At 37.9% G+C, this 17,629-nt stretch overlaps 1 protein-coding gene across 1 annotated transcript in view; it reads left to right on the top strand.

The window, feature by feature from the left end:
* The window catches only part of LOC125486424 (mucin-16-like), a 43,682-nt gene that overhangs the window by 24,212 nt on the left and 1,841 nt on the right, over positions 1–17,629 (top strand). Inside the window, exons 34-52 of the mRNA XM_048613861.1 lie at positions 802–950; positions 1,040–1,107; positions 2,219–2,388; positions 2,548–2,574; positions 3,925–4,073; positions 4,163–4,230; positions 5,035–5,204; positions 5,364–5,390; positions 6,682–6,830; positions 6,924–6,991; positions 7,811–7,980; positions 8,156–8,182; positions 10,916–11,076; positions 11,183–11,250; positions 12,280–12,449; positions 12,810–12,982; positions 13,170–13,237; positions 13,704–13,864; positions 16,249–16,361. Coding sequence (XP_048469818.1) covers positions 802–950; positions 1,040–1,107; positions 2,219–2,388; positions 2,548–2,574; positions 3,925–4,073; positions 4,163–4,230; positions 5,035–5,204; positions 5,364–5,390; positions 6,682–6,830; positions 6,924–6,991; positions 7,811–7,980; positions 8,156–8,182; positions 10,916–11,076; positions 11,183–11,250; positions 12,280–12,449; positions 12,810–12,982; positions 13,170–13,237; positions 13,704–13,864; positions 16,249–16,361 — 2,156 coding nt within the window. The remainder of the gene's footprint in view (positions 1–801; positions 951–1,039; positions 1,108–2,218; positions 2,389–2,547; positions 2,575–3,924; positions 4,074–4,162; positions 4,231–5,034; positions 5,205–5,363; positions 5,391–6,681; positions 6,831–6,923; positions 6,992–7,810; positions 7,981–8,155; positions 8,183–10,915; positions 11,077–11,182; positions 11,251–12,279; positions 12,450–12,809; positions 12,983–13,169; positions 13,238–13,703; positions 13,865–16,248; positions 16,362–17,629) is intronic.

The following is a 17,629-nucleotide window of genomic DNA, read 5'->3' as shown; positions in this document are numbered from 1 at the left end:
TGTATTTGCTAACTGACATGAACAGAGGGAAACAAAGGAGCATTATAATTCACAAGGAGTTGAAGAGCTGTACTTAGTGATAGGAGCAATGTAGGTTCAGGGACTGGGTATGCGCAGATAGCCAAACCCTAAAAATATCTCCAGTTTGCTATCTCATGATACATGTAACAGTAATGCCTAAAGCCTAAAGATAAAGAGGAAGGATCATCCATAGCTTGTGGGGGGAGCCCTTGATGTTGAAAGGAGACTGTTGTAGAAGACATATCCCATCCTTTTCACTTGAGACCTGAACAGGGTCATTTTTCCATACCCCTAAATGTCTCCTGCCTTCTTGGAAATTTGGCTGCAAATGGGCCATAAGCAATGATTAATTAGACATTTCAGTTGGGGCCAGGATGGATAGGCTGACCAATAGGACTCACCCACCCCATGGAAATTTATGGCAAGGTAAGGCCAGCTGAGGGACTCCCCCCTCTCTGCATACTCACCAAGAAGACAAATGAAATATTCTGCCATTCAAGTCAGTAAGAAAAGTCGGGAGATGTTTCTACAGAGAGAAGCAATCAGTTGCATATGCATTTGTTAATACAGCTTCCGTACCAATCATGTAAATGAGAGGGTTGTTACTGAGAGAGTGAAAAACTCACCAACCTGCCTCAAAGAATTCTAGTAGTTGCATGAAATATGCTGATGTACTTTCTAAATTCTTATTTTTTTCACTTTCACTCTGAAATATAAATGATAGAGTTACAAAGGTTTTTATTATCCTCAGCATAATGATTACTTCATCTTTCTTTACAGCACCATCTGTGACCACAACTCCAAACCTGCAACCACAGTCCTTTGATTTTAATGTGACCGTCATTATTACTAACCTGCCTACAACAGCAAATCTAATATCACCCAATTCTGCACTGCACAAATCTGCCTCAAATATTATTGCCTACCAGGTAAGTTAGTAATTTATCTGTTAATATAAAAATGTTATCATTGATTATAGAATTTTCTTTCTAATACTTGACTGTTTCTTTTCTTCAAGCTGAACAACCTGTTTAGAAATAGCAATATCAGCAAAACGTTCTCAAGTTGCAAAGTTCAGTCATTCAGGTAAGTAATGTTGACAATAAAGAAAATCAGCATCTGTTTCCAGTTTATTACTAAATTTAGTAAAAGAATAATAATATTACAAAAATGGATAAGTCATTTGACATTAATCAGATTTCTGATTGCTGTTTGTGCTCTAATCATTAATGTTAGATGTCTGATAATCTTTGATATATTTACTAATGATAAAAGTCTTGATTGTTGTGAGCTATATTTGTCCTATATGATTCAAGATTATGTTGTGGAATGGGCAGGGATTGCCAAGTCCCAAATGGAGTCATGAGCTGAAACTTTTAGTCTCTGTGGCTCTCTGACCGAGGTTCAGCAGCTATGCTGCTTCTCCTTGTCCTAAGTCAATGGTATCATTGCTCGCAAACACCCCCACCCCCCACCAACGCCACTTTCCACAGTTCTTATTGGGGGATTGTGATAATCTTCAAGCTTCAGAATGGGTCACTGTTGGAAAATGTTTGGTAAGCACTGGCAAAGGGGTATGCAGAGTGGCACAACAGTCCAGAAATCTATCCTCTAACAAGGACACTGCTGCAAGAAATGGGCAGTGGCCTCAGCAGCATGAATATGCTGCAACCTCAGGAGGATAACCACTCCAGCTGTATCTTTTCTATCTAGCCCGCCAGCTAGCCTGCACAAACTGATGCCATTCACACCAAAAGGGCACAATCTATGGCAGGGCCTTCAAAGCCCACTGCCTGAAGCTGTCCTCCAAAGCCATCTGCAGTCTCATCTGCTCAACGTCTATCGTTTGCACTCTCACCAAACAGGCTAAGAGAGCAGGCAGCCAGATTATGGGACATAACAGGACAAACATTCAGTTCATCTCAAAGATACTAATTTTCTGGTGGTCAAATTATCAACTGGAAGATACCCAACAACTGTGCCAGCTGCAGAGCAAAATGCAAACTCAGGATCTTGAGGTGCAAAGAGATATTCATAAAGATTCTGAGCTGGCATTCACTTTAATTAAAACATTTAAATTAAAATTTAGCTCCCAAAATTATAAACTGATACCCGCAAGAGCACAGAAACTTCAATCTGCCAACCTTATTTTGTCACAATATTTCTTAATTTAGTTTAATAACTTTGTATTTTACAGTCCAGCAAATGATGCCAGCACCAGTGTGTACACAATCTGTACATTCACAAATGATTCCAATCCTCAGGACGTTAATAGAGTTACAGCGTACCATGAGATCAGGGACAATACAAAGGACATTTCCACTTTGGGAGCATATTCATTGGATAGCAACAGCCTCTATGTGAATGGTATTTAGCATTTCAAGACCTTTCATTTTATCACTTTGAATGATTTTCTTCTGAATAATTTGGGGAAAATTTAACTCAAACTAATGTATCTTATTGCACTAATTGATGATGAATTTCCATCTTACCCATTTTATTGAAGACATGTCTTTGATGTTTCAGGTTACCATGAAGAGACTCCTTCAGCCAGTGAGTGTGGTTCCTGTTTCTACTGTTTCTTAACACTTCCTTTAATTGTTGTGGGAAACAACAAAATCATCCTATACTAATCTCTGTTTATCAACTGACAAACACATGCTCCTTATCGGGATTACAATGTTGCCCATTTCAACTATTATTTTCTGGTTTGATCATTTCAGTAGTTGCTTGAAATGAGAATATTTATGACAATGGAGATTTTGTGAGTGCTGTTCTCCTCTCTCAACAGCCTGCTAATATAGCTGTGGGTAACATGTAACGAATAGCAAGCACTACTTAAATTAGACCAGTTGCCCAAATTTGGATATAAGCACAAAACTCTGGCCAGGAGTTTTAGGATGGCGGGATTTCATTTCTTCCTTGCCCAAGATTCCCTGTTGAATGTATTGCTGTCATTGCCGGCTGCCTGCTGCCATTCAGTGCTTCAGTGAGCTGGGGATGGGTCTTCTGCCACTCATTGCCAAACTCTAGAGTGATGCCAGCCAGTCTGGTTTATTGGCAACTCCCTAGATCAAGCAGTACCCCATGTTGAGGTGGACAAGACAGCAAGTAGCCCTCAGTCTAAAGTCCCAGGGGCAGTACCAGGTACGTTTGGGATCTCAGTGTATGGATGGACGGTGAGAGTCAGAATGTGTGGGCAACTGGGGTGGGGTGAAGTGAAGGGAAATGGTTGCTTCTGGACAGGACAAGCTTGGGGCTACCATTTATAGACACCATCTGAGAAAGCAGCTGGTGTTGAAAGGAGATTGCAGTTGGTGGCGAACCTTCCATTGCCACCCAAGGTATGAGTAGCATCACTTTCCAGGATTGTCCTTTGAATCTGAATACCGCCTGGTTTCCTAGAAATTTAGGCTGGGCAGAAAATGGTCTTTCATTAATTGGTCACTTAAGGAGCTCACTGGAAAGGGTGAGCAGGCTGGTGTATATGCCTCGTCTGTCCTATCATAACACTGCGGGAAGATTGAGGAGGGTGGATGGGTGCTGGGTAGTCAGCTTGGGAACACACACTCCACACCTACTGGTGATAGAATGTAAAATTCTGCACTCCAAGGCAGTAACAAAATTCATGGAATTTCTACACAACGAAGCAATTAGCTACATGGTTACTGGTTGGTGCAGCTTCTGTCCCAAACTCATGAGACAGAGATAGGTACTCCCTATCAAAAGAAGACCATCATATCCATGGCACTATGCTTCAAAAACCTTGATCAGCATTCTACAATACTCTAAAGCGGTTTCTATATTCTTGATTTATTTTCCCTTCATCTGGAACAGAAATTATGCAATTATGGGCTTTTTTTCAATTTCAATTTAATGATTATCTATTCCTTTTCTTAACAGCACCATTTGTGGCCACAACTCCAAACCTACAAACAAATTCTTTTGAATTTAACGTGACCTTCATTATTACTAACTTGGTTCCGACCTCAAATCTAATATCTTCCAATTCTGCACTGCACAAATCTGCATCAAATATTATTGCTTACCAGGTCAGTTCACAATGTACTTATTAATACTGATACGCAATTTCATTAAATACAAAGACTCCCCTCATACTCTGTTGTTCCTTTCCTTCAAGTTGAACGACCTGTTTACTAACAGTAACATCAACAAAACATTCTCAAGCTGCAAAGTTCAATCATTCAGGTAAGGAATTTAACAATTAATCAAAACAATATCTGTTTCAAGATTAAAAATTAATATTACAAATATGGCTAAAGTTTCTTGGTATTATTCAGAATCCTGCTTTTCTTTTCAGTGCTCAGATTAGTAAGATTAGAGGTCTGATAATCTTTTGATTTGACAGATATATTTACTGAAAAGTTTAGAGGGCTGTGAGCAACATTTGTCCTATTTATTTGAGGATTACAGTATGCAAAGGGGCATTCACTGTGTCACAACAGTCCAGCAACCAATCCTACAACAGAATACCTCACTGGAAAATGGGCATTGATGGAGCATGAATGTGCTACATGCTCAGGAGAACCTGTACCCTACAAGATTCACCACTTCGCCAGAGCTTTCCCTGCTCTCTGGCTGCCAGCTAGCCAACCCTATCTCCCGAAATCTATACCCTCCAAAGTCACCTCAGGTCTCCTCCACCGAAAGTCAGTAATTTTACACTTTCAACAGTAAGCGCTTAAAGCAAGCAACCAGAGTTATGGCATTTCGTAAATCAAACCTTTCAATTCCTTTCAAAGACACTTATCTGGTCTGTGAAATATCAACTTGAGGATACACAGCAACTATGCCTCCTGCACAGCCATTGCAAATGGATTGTCAAGTTGGAAAGAGTTATTCAGCGCATTATTCCCATTTACTTTAGCTGTAACACTTTGAGGCTTATTTCAAGCAATTGATGCCCTTATTAGCACAGACATTTCTTTCTCCAACCTGATTTTATGGTGATGTTTCCTAATTAAATAAATTTATTAACTTTGTATTTTACAGTCCAGCAAATGCTGCCAGCACCAGTGTGTACACAATCTGTACATTCACAAATGATTCCAATCCTCGGGAGGTTAATAGGGTTAGTGCATACCGTGAGATCAGGAACAACACAAAGGACATTTCTACCTTGGGAGCATATTCACTGGATAGCAACAGTCTCTACGTGAATGGTATTTATTGTTTTAAAGACTTTTCTTTCTATCATGGTGAATGTGTCTATGTGATCAAATTGGGGAAATTTCAACTAATCTAACATATCTTATTTCACCAATTGATGATGAATTTCCACAATACTTGTTTAATAGACGACTTATTTTTGCTTTTTTTAGGTTACCACGAAGCAGCTCCTTCAGCCCGTGAGTGTGATTTCTGTTTCTATTTTTTCTTAAGATTTCCTTTCATTGCTGTGGGAAATAACAAAATAATTCTACATTAACAAATTGTCAAACACATGCACCTCATTGGGGGTGTCGTATATCCCATTTAGCTCTGGTTCACCATTATTTTCCAGTTTGATCATCCATGTAAATTCTTAAATTGAAATGTTTTTGACTGAACAGTGATTTTGTATGTGCTATGTTACCCTCGTCCCTTCACTTCAGGCATTTATTAACAGGGTAGTAACAGAGCTGGTAGTAACATATAAGGGGTAGCTAACAGTAACTGAAATCAGACCTGTCACCCAAAGTTGATTGCACTCAGGAATTTTCAGATGGTAGGATTTCTCCTTTTTCTGTCCGAAGTTTCAGTGGTGAATGTATCGCAGCCAATACGAATTGAACTACAGCCAATTATCCATCAATTTTAATGGGATGGAGGTAGGATTTTGCCCTCAATTCGGGGCTAATTCTCAGCCTGGTGTGCTACCATACAGAAGCTACAGCACACAGGATTGGGAATGCACACAGTCCCCAGAGTCTAAGTCCCAGGTAAATGTGGAGATCTCGGGCTGGGAATGGATGGTGCAGCCTGGAGCAATTGGCAGAGTTGGCAAGTTTGAGGGGAGTAGAGGGGGTTCAAGTTCTTGGACAGTCCAGGGTGGAAGGGAGCATCTGAGGGAGCCAGACCTAATGGGAACCACCTCACTTTCTGACCTTCCCCCTATCACTGATCTCTTCTTGCCAGGCCGAAAATTTAGTTTGGATGGGAAACGATTGTTAACCAATCATTAATGGATCATTTCAGGGCCCCCAATTGGAGAAAGGGTGGGCATGTCATCCTATATCCCTCACCTGTCCCACAGTGAAACTGGGATGGTTGATCCCTGGGCAAAGACATCTGAAAAAATTTGCTGGCCACCCATTCCCCTTGCACACCTGCCGATGGAGGAACAGAGCATTCTGCCCTCCAAGTTGGTAACAAGAATCAGGAGAAGTTTCTATGTGAAGAAGCAATCAGTTACATTGTCAGTGGTTAGGAGAGTTTTATTGCCAATCACATACATGAAAGCAAAAGGTTTTCTTTGCTAAAGGAAGACAAACCTTTCTATCCTATTCTGCCTCAAAAAAACTCTTGACAACAATATAAAATATTCTGATGTGGTTTCTATATTCTTGGTTTATTTAAACTTCATTCTGGAATAGAAATATTACAATTGAAGAAATTATTTTATTCTCAGCATAATGATTACTTAATCTTTCTTAACAGCACCATTTGTGGCCACGACACCAAATCTTCAACCCAAGTCCTTTGATTTTAGTGTGACCTTCACTATTACTAACTTGGTTCCAATAACTAATCTAATATCATCCAATTCTGCACTGCACAAATCTGCCTCAAATATTATTGCTTACCAAGTAAGTTTGTAATTTACATATTAATGCAATTATATATTATCAGTAATTACAAAATGTGGTCTCTTAATACTGTGGCTATTCCTTTCCTTCAAGTTGAACGACCTGTTTACAAACAGCAACATCAACAAAACATTCTCAAGCTGCAAAGTTCAATCATTCAGGTAAGTAATGTTGGTAATGAAGCCTATCAGAATCTGCTTCAAGTTTATCAAAAGTAGCTAAAATCTCTTGGTATCTTTCAGAATTCTGCTTTTTTCTCAGTGTTAAAATCATCAATGTTAGATTGAATTGGCATAATTATGTTCAGATAGCTGGGAATAATATGTTTGAGTACAACAATGTACAAATGGGTTTTAATAGTATCACTATAGTCTAGCAATTTGTCCTCCAACAGTTAGCTGAAATGTCTGTCCAGAGAATGGGCAATGATTCCAAAGATCATGACATTCCATTTTCGGGAGGACAATTTGTGCCCTCCAAGGCTTGCTACTCTCATGTCCTTCCTGCGCTCTGCCTGCTAGTTAGCCCAGCCACAGATCTGCCATCCAGACCAGGCAGGTGAAACCTGCAAACAAGCCCTTCTAGCCCCACTTAATAGAGGCTGAAATCCAAGGCCCTCAATAGTCTTCTCCGCTAGACGTGAGTTACTTTGCACTTTTAACAGCAATCCGCGAATGCAGGGAGCCAGCATTTTGCGGTTTAATAAATCAAACCTTTCAATCCTTTTATGTTTACTTCTCTGGTGAACAAATTATCATGTGGAAGATTCTCAGTGTCTGCACTTCCTGCAAACGCAAATGCAAAGGGTGCAAAGAATCATTCAACAATGATTCTTGGCTGACGTTCATGTCAGTTGTAACAAATTGACATTTAGTCACAATATTGTAAATTGATACCATAAGAGTGCAGGAGCTTCTGTCTGCCAACCTGATTTTGTTGCAATGTTTCCTAATTTATTTAAATAACTTTGTATTTTACAGTCCAGCAAATGATGCCAGCACCAGTGTGTACACAATCTGTACATTCACAAATGATTCCAATCCTCAGGACGTTAATAGAGTTACAGCGTACCATGAGATCAGGGACAATACAAAGGACATTTCCACTTTGGGAGCATATTCACTGGATAGCAACAGCCTCTACGTGAATGGTATTTAGCATTTAAAAGAGGTGTTCTGTTCCATTCTATTTAATTCTGTTTGAATATTTTATTCCAAATGAATCAGAGAGATTTCAAGCAATCACATTAATTTTTAGTTTGCTTTCTCATAATGCATTTTCAACCTGCTTCACTTGATAGAAAACATATATTTTTGGTTTTTCAGGTTATCATGAATCAACTCCTTTAATCAGTGAGTATTACTTTTATTACAGTCATAGCACTGACTTCATTATTTGTTCAGAACTAGCCAACTTTTGATGAAATATTCAATAGTTTAATAATCAGGCACTATTACAGTCCTGGAAGTCAAGATTTAAAATCAAAAGCTGGGAGTTTATTGCTGTTACCTCTCTAGATTTTACAAGATATTCTTAGGATTTTGTTTTTATTCCTTCAGAGCATGCATAATGTTATGCCCTAATAAAATTAGAAATAATTCAATTACAAGATGAATTAGATATATCTTATATGAGGTGGCATTAAATATGACAAACTCAAATGCTAATTATTAAAACAAATGATGCTGGTCTGTTCCACTTTAACAGCTAAAGCTAATGAGAACACTACCAAAGTCAATAGCAGTTACAATCTTATACATATGACAGCAAATCTAAAAGTTTACTTGTCCCAGTTAGTTGCAAGACCCATTCTAGGCACAAATACTTTTTCAATTAATTCAGTAAGTTTATTGTAACATGTGCAAAAGAAATAATATTTTATTAAAGCAGTGGTTTTTCTGTCGATCTACTTCAGGGTACCAGTTTGTGGCATTGGTTGACTAGACAAAGATCTTTTGTTCTGTTTTATTTTCATTTTACTTGTATTTTCGGTCTTCCTGTGCAATGAATTTCTAGAAACACCACTTATTTACCCTTGAAAACCACTTCCCCCCCGTATGCATGATCAGAGACATCCTGAACACTAACAGGCTTATTAGTGCATAAATAGTTCTTGCTGAGCAGTGGGTGAACTAGGTAGTATATTCCTGATTGATTTTATTAAAAGCAATTGTCATCAAAAGAGAATGGAAGTGACATAACTTCATACTGTCTCTTGAATCATTGTTTGACATGCCAAGCACTTTGTAAGATCATCCCTATTGTAACAACCTGTCCCTGTTAGATTACCAACTCTACATATATTTACCAAGATATGGTGGCACCAGTGAATAATTTATGTGTCTGTTTCGAATATGTAATGATACCCCTAGAGAATTAATATCACTTCAAATGTCCCAAATTGATGTATTTGCATATCATTCATATCTTACCGATGTTTTAATTAAAAGAACCATGTGTAATGTTACAATAACCATTGATACCAAAAAAAAATTCAAAATAAAATTTGCCAAACAAAACTGAAATACATAGGTCTATTACATATCTAAGTTATAAAACTAAACTGATTTAAACATTTATAAGTTAATTGAGCCATGGTTATAGATTATTGGACATTTTATTGCTCATCCTCCTCTGTAGGTACAACTTTACTGCTTTAGCAACTCCTGAAAACAGACACCTGAACTTTGGCTATTCTACTTTAATTTCTTTTAACATTCTGAGATATATACAGTGTTTTATCCGTTGTATTCAAGACACTTAGAAATAAATTGACAGCAAGTCTTCTGTCCACTGTCTTCATACATCTTTGGCCCCCAACATTAGATCAGTTTAGTAGGAGCTAGTCACAGTACCAATGCAAGTTCATCTGATCTGTGATCTATTACATTTAGCAAAGATATCCCTTAGTTATACAATCACATCAATCAATCCTGGACATTAAAACGAAGAGCGTTTTTTGCACCCGGTAACAATGAGTTAGAAGAGACTGGACATAACTTTCATTTGTTCCTGCTTTTTCTGAATCCTGTACATGCACCCTTGTTGCATGAATGTCATCTCTGCCTGAAGGTGGTATAAGATATTGGGCTGAATGCCTGTTTGACTGACTGTGTTCTACATATAGCCAGGTTGAGCACATTTATCAGTTTAAGTGCAGAAATTTGTGCTATTTTAAGTTCCTTAAAAGACGTTTTACTGATTTGTCACCCAGTTTAAACAGGCTGGAGAGACTCTATGCACCACAGCAATTTGTGGATACGTGCAGACTGAGGGTCTTGGCCCTCAATAAAATCTGTGAAGAAGCCATATTTATTTACTGATTGGATTGAATGACTATCTTTCCAAATGTTTTTTACTCGCTGTTCATTAAAAATGATTCTACTTCTCAGATGGTTTGATATAACCAGAAATGAACAATCATGCAACTTATAATACTCCTTTAAAATCACAGAGTGGAGACTACCCCTCCCTGAAGGTAGTTAAAGAATAAATAATTGGGCGAGATGGCCCTGGAGAGATTCTTGCCCTTCTCAACACCTCACTAATTAAGTTTTTGATGTGAAAATAGGACCTTCTTGGCCTACGATCCATTAAGGCCGTTACGTGGTGTATCAACGGCCAGCACCAATTATGCCTGCTTCCATAATATGTCCCATCAAAGGGAAAATTGCTCTCCTAAAGGAAATAACTCTGTCAGTGGATGTGTCTCTGTGATTGCCTATGAATGTATTGGTATATGTGGTTGCATACATAAAAATGAATAAAGATATGCTATTCCCTAAATTAAACAACCAATAAGGTGTCCAAATTTAAAATAAAACAAAATCCATTTTTAACTTGAATAAATATGTATTTCAGAAAGTAGCCTTTTCTCATATTACCCATTAGAACAGATGGTTTGAATATAATCAGATTAATAACAGGATAACATTTGGCAAAGCAATGCTCCAGACTAGAGTTTAACTGAGAAGAGCTGATTTCAGAGTCAGAACTTTTTGTTTCATGTATAATTGGTAAAGTCAGGAAATATTGTGTTACAGATTATTGTATTGCCTGGGTAATTATTTACTCTTTCCTTACAGCTGAAGCCCCTGTTGAGGTAGTGACGCTGCAACCAAATAAAGAGATAAAACCCATTGACTTTAATGTGACTTTCACAATAAATAACCTGGAATTTAAATCAGAATTACAAAACATCAATTCTGCTGAATATACAACTACGTCAAGCAATGTTATTAGTTTGGTAAGTTGACAGTAGACTCACATTTAGTTGATTGATATAAATCAGAATGTTTTAATGACAGGTTTCTCCATTCCAAACCAGTCACTTTGAATATTTTTGTTTGCAGCTCAACAATCTGTACAAAAGCAGCAAGGTAAATGAAACATTCACAAATTGTGAGCTCGTATCTTTCAGGTAAGACAAATATCTGTTGAATGTCCAATGTCTGCATTGGATGTTTCTGAATGAACATATTTTGAGGACTGTGAAACCTAATTTGTCCAATCTATCCTCATAACTTAACCTTTGAAGACCGGGTATCATCTCTGTAAACCTGTGTTGTGCTCTGTTCAAGGCCCAAACATCCTGTGGTGCCTAGATCTGCTTGCAGTATTCCTAAGTGGGGTCTAACTAGGCTTTTGTATAACTGCAGCATAACATTTGCATGCCTGTACTCCAAACCTTATGTTTTAATCTAATGAAAAATATAAGCTTTGAACATCTACAAAGTATGGTAATGACACTCACGCCCAACACCATGCAGTTGATCCTGGCAAAACTTTCCAGGGTTGGGGCAATGGGCTGAGCCTCAACACCCAAAAGGTGTTGTTTATGACTGTAGAAGGCAGGATCACTGGTGGACAGCATGGGGTGGCTTCCAAGGAAACAGCTGAATCTGGTCCAGCGGGTCATCTTTCTGGGGTTGCTTTACAAATGTAATAAGGTAAGAGTGGGTGAACCTTGTGAGCTTAGCTGATGGTACACCAAGTCTTAAATGAAAGCTAAGGAACTGGAACTTCTATAGGACTCCCTGTCCAAACTAACTATAGCATTACGCTTCATTGAAACTGACACAAAGAAGTCAACTGACATAGTTGGTGGACTGACTTAATTTTGTATGGATTCTATAAATATCTTCACTTTCATCAGATACTTATTTTTCCCCAATTCTAGCTCAGAAGCAGGTCATTTCAACATCTCAATTTGCATTTCATATTATACTGAAAATTAAGTTGCCAAGTAGATACTTCCTATTTCAATTGGCTCAATTTACCTAAACATCTATATTTTCTGCGGCATTATGTTGTAAGCATCAAGACAATTAGTTATTTTAGAAATGATTCTTATTGCTGGAATGTTTGTATTATCAATCCATATTAGTATTTCAGTGCAAAAAATCAATGCCATATTTCTAATGATTTTAACACTTTTTTCCTTGAACAGTTCTGCGAATCAAGGCAATAGTAAAGTTGAAGCACGCTGTTCTTTTAAAAATAATCCTACCATTCCAGGAGTTGATAAAGTCATTGTTTATAATGAATTCAGAGACAACACTGAGAAAATCACTGCATTAGGAATATATGCATTGAACAAAGACAGCCTCTATGTGGATGGTATGTACTGAGTCAAATTAAATGATTTTCCTTGTAAAATATTGCAATCTTTTCCCAGCTTAAACATAAAATTAGCTGCATCTAAAAGGTTTCCAGCAGTTATGAACCATGCAAACTCCAAAGGTCCCAATGTAACAAAAGGAAAAAACATTGGCAGCCATGCTTTCTACTGATTTCAAATCATCCTCAAAGTTTGTATGGATGACCAAGATGCAGATCACGAGACCAGAAATAACAAATGTTTCATTGTCCATTAACCACCGAAATAAATATAATTGTGAATTTTTTATTAGTCTTTAATAGGTAATGTCCTTGCTGAAACCCTGCACGAGAGATTGACATTTCACCTTTTAATTTCAGGTTATCACGAATTGGAACCAACTACAGCACCAACTATATTGTCACCTGAAGTCCGAGAAGGCGATTTGCCATTTGAGCTTAACTTCACCATAATAAACAGAAATTTCACTGAAGCACTTAATGATCCAAATTCCCGTGAATACCAAAGCATTGTTGCCAATGTTACCAAAATGGTAAGAACTATTTTCCGGTCATTCTTCAAATTTAAACTTGAAGAAAACCAAATGCAAAATTACGTTATTCTCTAAGTGAACGTTCTCTGTACTTTTGTTGACAAACATGTAAACTTTCGACATTTTCTATTTGATTTATTTCTTGAAAAGTTTGCAATGTTTACTTACTAATGTGTATACTTTGCAGCTTGAAGAGTTGTATAAAAACAGTGCTTTAAAGGATAGCTACCGTTTCTGTAAAGTTACAGGACTGAGGTAAGAGGATTTACTTCAAATGTTAAGCATTAAGATAAAACGAAGAATTTACCTTTTAGATTAAGCTCATTAGCAGTAGACCAAACTGAAACCAAATCTGGCATGTGAATTGCTTACCAGTATAATTTTTAAACTTGTATCTGGAGTTAAATTCAACTGTAGATATTATTAGATACTGACAACTTGCAGTTAAACAACTCCTTTATGTAGTGACAGATTTATGGAGCTTAAGATGGTGTTCTGATTAACTATGCCCTGTGAACAGTATTACAACATAACAAACAGAAAATTTAGCCACAGGAGATGTCCTTAAATGTATGCAGACATTTGCAATATATGTTGAATCACTGAATCTTTAATAATACTTCGGAATAATTGTTGTTCCAGTTACTCTGCTTCAATTACTCTGCTCAGTTAAGTTATGAATGATTGAAATCATCATTTTTCCTGCCATTCTTATCAACAGAATTGGATCAGTGAAATGTATCTGCACATGTTACTTTGATCCTTCTGCTGTGAATGAACCAGTGATAGCAGAACAAGTCAAAGCAGAGTTTGCCATGGGAACAAATTCAACAAACTTGCTTGGAAATGTCTACCAGCTGAGAAATACCAGTTTGGCAGTAGGTAAAGTATCGATTTTAATTGTATTTATTTTTAACAATTCTATTATTACAAGTTAATCACTAATTAACAATAATCTGGATGAGTTAATAATTCTGAAGGAAGTGGATAGAGTAATGCTTCTTTGGGAAGAGTGGGGATGTTTTATGTGAGTCATTTAATCATATTGAAAGGGATTGGTTAGTTCCTGTCAAGTAGGCCACATCCCAAGTTTGGCTCCTATTAATAAGTTACATATCTTATTACAGTGGTGGCAATTATAATTTGTTTCATGTAGGCACATTTGTTCACCTAGATTCTGGGAAAGATTTCCAGCAATCATTGGTAATATCAGCTCACTCAGAGATAGTAAGAACTGCAGATGCTGGAGTCAGAGATAACACAGTGTGGAGCTGGATGAACACAGCAGGCCAGGCAGCGTCAGAGGAACATGAAAGTTGATGTTTCGGGTCAGGACCCTTCCCAACCCAAAACGTCAACTTTGCTGCTCCTCTGATGCTGCCTGGCCTGCCGTGTTCATCCAGCTCCACACTGTGTTATCTATTGGTAATATCAATTTGGTTTTAGCTTTTCAGATTTGGGGATTGAGGGAATTAGCAAAAAAAAAAAGTTTTGTAAAGTTAGTTTTTCAAGCAACATTCAAAATTTAACCAATATGACTGCTGCAAAATGTTGAATCACAATTAATTTCCAAAGACATATATTTCCCATGCAAATCTAAGGGAAATTAACACCAAAATGAGCATCTGCAAAACAGCAAAAGTATAACCATACACCCTGAAAGTGAGAAGTGTGAGAATATTTTCAGTAAGGAGTGTGAGACTACTTGGGTTTCACACTTGGTGCAACTAGCCTTGAATTCACAAAGAAGCAGGTTTTCATTGAATAATTGAATGGCCCAGATTTTGTGGTTGAAACAATAGCGAGTCTATCAGTGTTCACCATTGTAAAAGACCAACTTTTGTTTGTGACCAATGTGCCATTAAATGCAAAAATCAGGAAGTCCAAACTCTCCTCCTCCAAAAACTTCACAATAACAGGAAAATAAAACAAAGAATTATGGATGCTGGAAATGCTGAGTTCTTCAACAAGATACTCTTTCACTACAATAGTACCTTGTTGAGCAACTTGGCATTCAAATATGTGCAGTATATGAAATTCAGGTACTTATGTGATAGATACCAACTAAATACACAGAAAAAGTTAGATTTTAATGATCGATTCGTCTTGACTATTTGTTGTCAATCACTATGACACCAAAAGTTGATTCAATTATACAGAGTGTCATTTCTTCAGTTGTTATTTGTATTATAAAAAAATGTATACAAATTTAAATACTTTTCTTTTTGTCCCTTCAATCTCTGATTATAATCCCATATTTTTCATTTATTCATTTTGCTTTCTGCACATGATACGCTGTTAAATTAACAACTATAACTTGTGCATCCCAATTCAGACACTGCAACTACAGTTTTAGTTTCTTCACACCCAGATAGTTACTGCTATAAGTGGCATTCTTCCATCGAAATGGTGTTCATAGCACACGTGCAGATTTCTGGTCTAAGTTGCAGCAGACACGACTTTTCTGAGTAACAGAGTTAACAGGAAGCCTGCCCCGTGGCCTGGAGTCCTACACTACACCTTTGGGGAAGACCCACTATATCAAATGACATGTGAGCAAATGATGCTCACTTAAGGACCTCAACCTACCACCACTAATATTTACCCAGGGACTTTTTCCTTCATAATGAGTGGTCTTTATAGCTATTTTTAAAAATTCAAATCCTTTAAAAATGCAGAGAGAATGCCTTCAATTAAAGCATCTGCCTATCATACTTAATTAGATTGTGAACATGATCTCTGGCTTGTAGAAATATAGAAAATAGAAGTAGGAATAGGCCATTCGGCCCTTCGAGTTTACTTCACCAGTCAGTGTGATCATTCTCTGGATGAAGAAATGTCTCTTCACCTCAGTACTAAGTAGCCTACCCCGTATCCTTAAATTATGACTCCCAGTTCTGGACTTACTCCATCATCAGGAACATCCTTCCCGTATTTAACATGTCTGGCCAATCCAGGCAAAATCTTTGCTAAATATCTGCTTCTGACATAGTGCAGTATCAGAACCTGCATTTGGCTCCAATGTCAGGACTCTCAACCAATAATGGAAAATCCTGTCAGCTACCTCTAGCTCCATTCCTTTTTAACTGCAGTGGCCCCAGTTTAAGTGCAACATTGCAGAATTACGTCACATAATTCTAAATCATTTAGCTAACAGAGCTAGAACTGCACACTAATTTAAAACATGATGCATCCCTGGAGGTGGTTGGGGGTAGCAAATTATTCTTCAGTATTATGTCTAATTGTTCTGAATTTATTTTGTGCAGAAGCTAAAGCACCAGTCTCCAGTGACAGAACAGAAATACCATATTGGGCAATCATATTGATCGTGCTGGGAATACTGCTTATCCTTTTCCTGCTCTTCCTCTTTTGTTTATTAGTAAGTACATCTGATTGTTCAATATCGTGCAATGCCGAACGCTAGAAATGAGAAGCATATAATAGAAAATAACACACTGAATATGAGGGCAGCACCAGCAAGGAGGCAGGATATTTAAGATCATTGATTAATTCAGTGACGGGGATCATTTGTCTTCAAGATTCATTTGAATATTGCATTCTGCACTTGCAATACCAATGTTAAAAAGACTTCTTTTAAAATGGAAAAAAAAGTACTGAAGACACCAGGCAGGACAGACAGCATCTGTGGAAGGAAAAGACAGGTCAATATTGCAGGTAGAGTCTTCCCTTTCAGGATGGGAGGAAAGTAAAAGGTGCATGAGTTGATTTATTGTTATCACATGTACCTAAGTACCGTGAAAAGTTTTGTTTGCATGCAGTACAGGCAGATCATAACATACAAGCACACACAGATCATAGGTGTTTAGATAACGCAAGGGATACAAGGTAGCAGCTGCACAAGAGGTACTCAAAAGCAAGATCAACATTAGATTTGAAATTAGAAAGGTCCATTCAGCAGTCTGATAGCAGCAGGGAAGAAGCTGTTCTTGAACCTGTCGATATGTGTGGCTATCCGACTCGGATGCTACAAATCCCACAGAGATGGTCCCAAGTGTCCCCGGGGCCACCTTGAGGAGGTAGTTCCATAATCAACGGTGTCTTCCTCCCTTGACCACCCTGAATTTTATTATAAATTGCCTTTCTGAAGGCAGCTCCATTTTGAGGGACCCCAAGGAGCCGGCCATATTTCAATTGTACCCACCTCTCCTGGTTGTGTAGTGAGGCATCAGGGTTGCAGATCCTCTGGTTGGATCAGCAGAACCAGGAGCCTGCCTGTTGTTCTGAATTTAAAACATAGAGCTGGACCCACTGCTGGCAAACACAAGCTCAGGTTCCAATTCTCATCCTGACGTCTGGATCCTGAAACTTGCAGTAAAATTTCAGTCCAAATATTTTGTGTCACAGTACATTGTGATCAGTTCCAGTCCTATGCAGGACAATAGACAGCAAGGCTCCTCCACTGGCTCCAATGTGTGGCAATCTTTGCTCCAGCCCAGTTGATTTCCTCCTTTGAACATATCCTCAAAATTATTTTTTTTTAAGCCAGCACCACACTTTTTCTCCCCGATCCAGCAGTGTCCATTCAACTGCCAGTCTTAATTTGCATCTGTTCAGGAGATGAAGTACATATTCTGCCAGAGATAGTAGGAAGTGCAGATGCTGGAGAATCTGAGATAACAAGGTGTA

This window comes from Rhincodon typus, chromosome 29 (assembly GCF_021869965.1).
Source record: "Rhincodon typus isolate 14 chromosome 29, sRhiTyp1.1, whole genome shotgun sequence".
NCBI lineage: Eukaryota > Metazoa > Chordata > Chondrichthyes > Orectolobiformes > Rhincodontidae > Rhincodon > Rhincodon typus.
The sequence above is the reverse complement of the archived record's forward strand: the minus strand, read 5'-3'. Positions and strand labels throughout refer to the sequence as shown.